At 29.2% G+C, this 9,362-nt stretch overlaps 1 protein-coding gene across 1 annotated transcript; it reads left to right on the forward strand.

Moving 5' to 3' along the window:
* The first annotated feature begins 5,933 nt into the window (after positions 1 to 5,933).
* On the forward strand, positions 5,934 to 8,842 carry LOC111890997 (glycosyltransferase BC10). The gene is made up of 10 exons (XM_023887080.2): positions 5,934 to 6,538; positions 6,899 to 7,015; positions 7,144 to 7,244; positions 7,326 to 7,397; positions 7,553 to 7,634; positions 7,730 to 7,810; positions 7,969 to 8,010; positions 8,095 to 8,154; positions 8,254 to 8,400; positions 8,485 to 8,842. Exons 1-10 carry the CDS (start codon positions 6,248 to 6,250, stop codon positions 8,620 to 8,622), a joined length of 1,131 nt encoding a protein of 376 aa, XP_023742848.1. The 5' UTR covers positions 5,934 to 6,247; the 3' UTR covers positions 8,623 to 8,842.
* Positions 8,843 to 9,362: the final 520 nt, after the last annotated feature.

Genomic DNA, 9,362 nt, shown 5'->3' on the forward strand with positions numbered 1-9,362 from the left:
TCAGCCATTATTTTTTCACGGACTCGGTAAGCCATCGATCAGCCATCCACTGACCGAGTAAGAGCAAATATTTTTTTATCAAACAGGCCGACTCGGACCGAGTCAGATAAAAGCTCTGACTGGACCAGTCAGAGGGAAATCAAACAACCCCTTAGTTTAAATCCATAAAAAAGACAAAAATCCCTAACCCGTTTAACCTGAAACCATTTAACCCAAACCCGAAAAAAAAATCATATTATATATTACGCAATAAAAAGTTGTGCTACCTTGAACTTCTGTTCTGGATGGATCTGCCACTAGTGAAACGATCGAAAATGAGAAGGCCCATAATCCAAAATTTGCTCAAAAAGCAAAATGTCGTTGTGATCAGGAATACGCTTAGATAAAATCAACACATAAAGATTTGGAAAAAAGTCATACGAACTTTTTAGCATAAGAAAATGATCTAATTTGCTCATGTTGGTACCCCATTTGTTAGACGAAGTAAATGAAGGACTACCAAAAGGAACATCTACTAACACCGAATCGAAAATAAATTGATTAAATACCCAAGCCTTTAAATCATTAACTATATAACCAAATATCTCCGAAACAACTCTGGCAACAGTGAAATCACCCATTAGAATAATTTGCAATCAATCTTAACGAAAAGTCGCATAAAACCTTCTGGTATACCAACGACGAAGAGGCTCGTGGTCTACGTGGCCACGGGCGTTGTTCGTGCACAGACTGCACACCACCCCGGCCTACCGTGTCCGGGCGTTTTCGTGGTGGGGAAGACGAACGACAACGCCCAATCATGGATTCTTCTTCTCTCAGCTCTTCTTCTTCTCCCTCTGTCTCTCTCTCCGTTCTTCTGTTCGTGGTCGTGGAGGGTACTCCATGGCTTTGTGGTGGGTGGTGGTGATCGATCTGGAAGCTCTCCACGACCGTTGTTGTGGAGAGTATAGCAGATGGCCTAAGAGACTGCCAAACAACTCTTTTCCACTCCAATTCTTGAGGAATCACCTTTTGTTCGGTAAGAGAAAGTTGAAAATAGTTGATCTTTTGATAAAACTATGACTCAATTATTCTTTTGACTTCATAAAGTGTTTTTTGTAGTTGCTTTTAGTCTAGCTTCTTGATATTTAGTTATTTATTTATTTATTTTAATTTTAATAAAGATCTCCTTTTCTGTTTAAAAAAGTGAAATCGAAAGGGATAGACGTGGACTCCATTTGTTGTCCGATTTGGGATGACCAAAATGAGATGATCGACAATCTTTTGATTTCTTGCCACACGACTTTTTCTATTTGGGTCAAATTAGTAGATAGTGGTAGATTGATAAACCATAATTTACTTTTGTTAAAAGATGGTCATTTGTTGAAAGTTAAACGAAACACAAGAAGAAAGGCATATACAGTTTAATTATGAAAAAACATCATAAATGGTCTCTGTGGTTTCCTCAAATCTGAAGTTTAGTCCTCGTGGTTTAAAAACATCATAGATGGTCCCTATGCTTTCAAAACTTTTGATGATTGGTCCTTATTGCTAACTCCGTTAACTTTTATCCATTAACTGAAGGGCATTTTCGTCATTTCACTTCCACATGGACTATTTATGAGGTTTTCCTTATTTTCTTTTTTGAAAAAAATAAAATTTAATATGAAAAGGTTCCCACCCCTCTTTTTTTTTTTTTTTTTTTCTCTCTCTCTCTCTCTCTCTCAAAATATGAAATCACTCATATCTCTCTACAAGATGAAGATGCAGCAAACCCCAACAAAACCTAAATTCATTTGATTTCCCGTAGATGTACAATCCCCACCCCACATGTCGATTTCTTGGAATTAATTTCATCATCTCTCATTTCAAGATCTGGTGTTTCAGGTGTGTTATCTCCTTCCCTTAAATGTTGATTTCATCATCTCTCGATTTCCCATCGATGTACACTGTCAAGACCTTCATCTCCAATACAACAATCTGAGAGCCATCATCAAGAATCACCATCAGATCGTCGAAATTAAAGCAACACCATAGATTATTTATGAGTTCTTGAATCTGGTCCGAAAAACATGAGCCTCCGACCATCAATTCACCATTGTTGTTCCTTTGCTCATTGTACTAGACGCTTGTAGTCTTGTCAATTGAAAAACAGACGCCACATGATAGATATGACAAAATCAATTCTTTTTCAAGATTTCCAAGAACTATTTTTTCAAAGGATTAATATTATAAAATCCCTAAATTTTTAATGCGTAATTGGAAAAAACCCTGATATATTTTTTATTATTACTATGGCCACAACTTTCTCGCAGAATTATCACTATAGCTCACTTAACGAGTTTCATGGTTAAGTTGGATAACTTTTTTGCAAAATTAGTCCAAAAATTTTCAAATTTAGTCCTTGAGGTTTGAAAAAAATTACACCACATTGTTTTTAACTTTATTTTTCGTTTTTTGTATACTTTATTTATTTTTGGTTTTTTTATAAATGTATGTACATTTTTTATTTTATTTTTTATATATATACTTTATTTATTTTCATTTTTTAACTTTATTTTTCAACAATTTTTTAACCTTTTTACCTTTTGTTTTCTATTTTTTAATGTATATATAGAGTATATTAGAGTTTTTTTTAGGTTTTTTCATATTTCTTTTCGTATTATATTTTATTTTTTTCACCTTTTTTATTTTTTATATTTTTTGTTATTTATGGTTTTTCTAATATCTTTTCTATTTTTTTTTCCCTATTTTAGTTATTTATGATTTTTCTAATGTTTTTATTTACTTTGATTCAAGTAAACGAACTTCAATTCAATATAAATTACTATAACAAGTTTTTTTTTATAAAGAACGACTATTATTATTTTTTTTTTTGTTTTTTTAGTCTATTATCAAATTGAAAAATATTATCTTGAATTTAATCTATTGATATCACATATAGAAATATGATTAAATTTTCCAGTTATATAACACATTGAAACACTAATTCTTAGTAAACAAACTATTTTTTTTTTCATTTTTTCGTAACATAAATATAATAGCACTAAAGAAAAAAAAGAAAATAAGTTGGACCGAAATTACAAATATAAACATAACTACTTTATTTACTTGAATAAAAATAAAAAAACAATTACAAAAACTATAAATTATCAAAATTGTAATATACTCTAATATATTAATACATTTTATATTTTTTGAAAAATGTCAATAAAAAGATAAAAATACAAAAAAAAAACAAATAATTGGAAAACAAATAAGAAAAAAAATAAAAAAATAAAAAGATGAAAAAAATAAAATATAATACGAAAAGAAATATGAAGAAACCTAAAAAAAACTCTAATATACTCTATATATACACTAAAAAATAGAAAACAAAAGGTAAAAAAGTTTAAAAAAATTGTTGAAAAATAAAGTTAAAAAATGAAAATAAATAAAGTATATATAAAAAGAAAATAAAAAATGTACATATACTTATAAAAAAACGAAAATAAATAAAGTATACAAAAAATGAAAAATAAAGTTAAAAAACCATGTGGTGTAATTTTTTTCAAACCTGAGGGACTAAATTTGAACTTTTTTAGGACTAATTTTGCAAAAAAGTTAACCAACTTAACCATGAAACTCGTTAAGTGGGCTAGAGTGATAATTCTGTGAGAAAGTTGTGGCCACAGCAATAATAAAAAAAAATATCAGGGCTTTTTCCAATTATGCGTTAAAAATTTAGGGCTTTTATAATATTAAACCTTTTTCAAACCGATCCACTCTTAGGTTGAAGCTAGATATGCCAAATTTGATTTCAGATTCATTTGAATCAGATGTTGCCGTGTACATCAGTTTTAGTCCATGGGTAGTGAAATGGTATTCCATGAGATTAAAAATTTTGTAATCAATCGAAATAATTACACTTACACCATTGCAATCGATGCTTTATGTAGAAGGAGGGTAGAGATGGACGAAAACCTAGAAGATGAGATGTTGTAATTGGTGCAAATCAAAAAACTCAGACAATGAGATGTTGTAAATCAAAAAACCAAAGGAATGTTTAAACCAAATTTGATGCTCTGTATAGAAGGAGGCTCACTTGACTCCAATAACTAGCACCTTTATTAGTGACTTTCCAGATTACAGTAATAGATGTGATGAAGGCTCCATATCCGAGACAGTTCTTCTTTTCTAGAACGAGCCGAGAGTAGTAGCACAATCTCGATCTAGAGATCTATGAGTAATATTCGTGAGACAGATTTGATAACTTCTAATATTTTTTGTGATCTTCACATCATCCCACACGCGACAACTTCAGGGAGTGTGTTTATGTGCACGATAGAGAGAGAGAGAGAGAGAGAGAGAGAGAGAGAGAGAGAGAGAGAGGGAGATTTTATATATTAAATAATCATATTTAATTTTTCTTTTTAATAAAAATAAGAAAAAACATCATAAATGGTCCCTGTGGTGAAATGACGAAAATGCCCTTCAGTTAACGGAGTTAGCAATAAGAACCAATCGTCAAAAGTTTTGAAACCATAGGGACCATCTATGACGTTTTTAAACCACGTGGACTAAACTCAAGATTTTAGGAATCCACAGGGACCATTTATGATATTTTTTCTTTAATTATCCTAATAACATTCTAAATTTCTAACCTGTGATAAAACCTTAATTCCACTTTCAACAATGCCATCTCTAACTTTTACTTTCATTTTGCGTTTATATCTGTGTTTTGCACTCAAAATTGTAATAGGTTTGAGACTTTAAGGTTTTGTTTATATTCTTAATGTTATAAGATGAAATAAAATAAAATAAATATAAATACTTTAACAAACTGACATGTCAATGGAAAAATTAATTTGTTTTTTCCCTTTTGTTTATATTTATCTTTTTATTAATATAAAACCATGACATGTGAAATCTATTAATTCTTTTTTTTTTTTAATCATCTATCTTGATTTTGACATTTGTTTTGATCGTAGAAAGATGAATAATTAAAAAAGTAGGAGTATATTTGATTTCTCCATGTTAATATTATGTCAAAAATTTCAACCAAAACCTATCTATTATATTAAAAATATAGGTGGGTTGATTAATTTAATTAAACCAATTGAATATCTTAACCCACTCAAATCAATCTCTAGATCTTGTTCTTTAACCAAGTCAATCTATAAATCTTATACAGTTTTAAGAAATCTCTCTTTAATTAAGAATCATTATATAATAACGATGTGATTTAACATAATTCAATATACTGTATGTTTTTTTTTATCATATTATATTATATAATACTATATCATAAAAAATAATTTTTCCTATCATCATATGCATTGAAATCTATATGATTTTTTAATTTCCAACTTAATATATACAATTTATTAATTTAAAATATGTTATTAAATGCAGAATATTATTTTACTATTGATATACTTTAAAATGATTATTTTAATACATTTATTTTCTAGTTCAAATATTATGTTAAATCCAAAAGCATAAACTAAAATATAAAACAAACTTAAAAAATATATTTAAATATCATTTTTCAAAATAATAAAAAATGCTTAAATATTCTAAATGTAGAACAAGTCAAATAAAAAAATATCAAAAGGATTTTTTTATTATAATTTAATTTTTTCAAAATAAATGGTTTTTAATTAATTAATATAAAAAGTTACATTACAATTAAGTAATTTATTAACTAATCCATCATAACTTTAATACTAAATCAAAAATCTTACTTAGTTTTATTTAAATGTATACTGCGTATGAATCTTGCTGAATGATATGATTCTAATATATATTTACTTTATAATATAATTCAAAGTAATTACAAAATTGTATATCAATTTAACGTAAGTATTTTTATTTTATAGTAAATGTCCTATTATTTTTAATTAGTTTAATATTGTAATATTAAAAAGTAGTTAAAAATGTTCTTGTTAAACAGTGTGATTCCAAAGTCCAAACAACATTTGAGTTATTCTATGCAAATCTAAAACCTCAAATTCTTTTAAAACCCGTTTCAAGCGTGATTATCGATCAGCTGATTCTTTGGTGGGCGGTTTGTACTTTGTATTTCACCATAAAGACGCCTGAAATCATTTTTAGAGATTCACGCAGTACACACGTTCTCACATCTCCATTGAAGTGCCCATAAAGTTTTCCCATCTCCATTGAAGTGCCCATTAAGTTTTCCCCAATTCTTCAGGAAGCTACGTCTATGGTCTATATGCACATCACCATGAATTTACCCTAAGAAGTGGAGATACCAGAAGAAACTATGATGAAAAGAGCACCACCTGTTTCATCTTCATTGTTTTCAAAATCCCAGAATTTGTGGCTTATTTGGAAGCTTTTGATTCTTCTGAGCATCATTTTTTTAGTCATGACACTTGCGCGGATTCAGTTTTATTATGATACTTCCCCACAGTCTTCTTCGGGTCGAGTTTATCGGCGATCTCAGCTTCCGATGATCGATGATGAGGGTTTTGAAGGAAACCCTAGAATTGCTTACTTGTTTCTAGTCCGTCGCGATCTGCCCCTTGATTTCCTCTGGCAAAGCTTCTTCGAGGTTAGTGCTAAAAACATTTCTTTAGTATTAAATCATCCATTAATCAGTTGTCATCATCATCCCATCTCATTCTTCGTGTCTGTATCATTTGATTGGATTTAAATATGGTTAATCAGATGAATACATAGCTCGATTTAATCAACATTTAATTACTAAAAATGTAAACGAATCAGGGGTGTTTAGATACACTCTTTGAAAGCGATTATAGCAAATTGAAGAATGTGTTTCATCTGAACACCCAAAACTTCATTGATAACTAGTAATTTAAGTTCGAAAACTTCCATGGATCATACACAGATCTTAAATTGCTGGGTTTTGTTCTTTTGTCCATAAATCCATAGAGTAATAACATATGTGCAGAATGCTGATGCAGCGAATTACTCAATTTATGTTCATTCAGAGCCTGGTTTCATATTCGATGAAACCACCACAAGGTCCAGCTTCTTCTACAATCGACAGTTAAGCAACAGCATTAAGGTAATCAAAGATTCCTCTTTGTATTTCTTTCTAAATGTTCTATAAATTCTTTATCTTTATAATCATCAAATCAATAGCATTCAAATTGTCTCTTATCTTGTGAAATGATTTCAGTGGTGATGTTGCAGGTAGATTGGGGTGAATCAACCATGATTGAAGCCGAAAGATTGCTTCTTCAAGCAGCTCTTGAAAATCCAGCAAACCAGAGATTTATTCTCTTATCAGACAGGTAACTATATCCTTAAAAGACTGTTTTAAACTTGTTATACAGCAAATCAGAATAAATGACCATTTTACCCTTTTCCTGCAGCTGTGTTCCCTTGTACAATTTTACCTATATTTACAACTACCTCATGGGCTCTTCTAAAAGTTTCGTGGACAGGTAAGTGGGCAACCATCTCTTGTAATAATCCCTTATTTTAAAATTTAAACTAAACCTCTCTTTTTTTTTTTTTTTTCATTCTATAAAGGGTATATAAGTAATTTTACTCTGGTATGTGTATTGATCTTGGGTTTATGTTCTTGTGTTTAATTAAGCTTTCTTGATATGAAAGAAGGTCGTTATAATCCTAGGATGTCTTCTGTTATACCAATGAGGAAATGGAGAAAAGGCTCACAGGTTAATTATAATTTCATTTTTAATATTATTATAAAACTGTATGCAAATGTACATATTTTTACACTTTTATTGGTTTTTTAAAATGAATTTTTCAGTGGACTGCTTTAATTCGAAGCCATGCAAAAGTTGTTGCATATGATGACGTCATATTTCCAGTTTTCAAGAAGTTATGTAAGGTAATAATACATCTTTTATATTACAATGCTTTTAATTTTAATGTTAATTATTATCTTAATTCTTATTGTATGATATAAATTATAAAAGCCAAGAAAACCAAAATTTTATTTTGCTCTATCTATTTTTAATTTTTACTAATTTATTTAATAACTTGCAGCGACGTCCCCCCTTAGATTCAAGTAAAGGAAAGCAAAATCTTGTAAGTTACACTTTACACCCTGTTCTTTCTATATTAAGTAAAAAAAAAGAAAAACCAATCTTAAGATTCTTGTTTCTTGTGTAGAAACTTCAGAAGCAGCACAATTGCATTCCCGATGAGCATTACGTGCAAACATTACTAGCGGTAAATAAACATATTTTATTTTTGTTATAAATCTTTATTTTATTTTTTTAAATTGAAATAAATTTTTATTTGACATTTTCATTTTTGTCAAATTTCAAGATGAATGATCTGGAGGGTGAGCTTGAACGAAGAACAGTAACATACACTTTATGGATCCAATCCGCCACAAACATGGAAACAAAAAGTTGGCACCCCGTAACTTATAATTATGCAACTTCTAACCCTCAACAAATAAAAACTATCAAGGTGACTTTTTTTTTTTTTTTTTTTTTTTTTTTTAGACCCAAGTTAAATAAATATAACTAAAATTGACTGATTTTAATATTGCAGGATATTGACCATGTGTATTATGAAACTGAACATAGAACAGAGTGGTGTCATAGTAATGCAATATTAGTCCCTTGTTTTTTGTTTGCTCGAAAGTTTTCAAGAGATGGAGCTATGAGGCTTTTGACCCAAGGAGTGTAGTGTAAGGTTAATTATTTATATTGTTATTTAAAAAAAAATATTGTGATTGGATAGTAGGTTTTTATTATAGGTATACAGGGCATACATAGTAAGAGTTGGTATTTTTTGTACTAATGAAAGTTGAATGATGTTTGTTTGTTTGTACAAATTTGAAACTTTGTTACTCTCTTAAGTAATTTTCTTAATTATTAGTGCATTAGCTTAATGCACCTTATGCCTATATTATATACATTCTCATTTAGGCCATTATGATCATCTCTTTGTATTGTACAATGTATTTACTTGATATTAAGACATAGAATGGTTTAAGTTAGACTTGTTGGTAAAAATGTGGATATATAATATGACAATATGACACTATAACACAATCTTTTCTCAATATGATTTTAAAAAAAAGTATACAACTCGATATGTGTGGACTAGTGAGTTAGACAATAAGTATTTAGATTCGAATAGATTTATTTCTTCTAATAAAGCCATATTTAATGTTTCTTTTCAAGCTTGTGGACAACAAACATATTGGCCTACAAATTTAGTACTTCCAGGATAATGACTTGATAGGGTAAGATATTTTTTGAAATATATACATTTAGTTCTTATTATTATTATTTTTTTAAAATAAACTTTTATATTTTATTAATATCTATACATTAGGTCATTTTCACCGGATTCTACAGGTTTTGTTGACGTGGAAGGGTTTATTTTACAAAAAAAAAGAATAATGACTAAATGTGTACATT

This window comes from Lactuca sativa, chromosome 7 (genome assembly GCF_002870075.4).
Source record: "Lactuca sativa cultivar Salinas chromosome 7, Lsat_Salinas_v11, whole genome shotgun sequence".
In the NCBI taxonomy this organism is placed as follows: domain Eukaryota; kingdom Viridiplantae; phylum Streptophyta; class Magnoliopsida; order Asterales; family Asteraceae; genus Lactuca; species Lactuca sativa.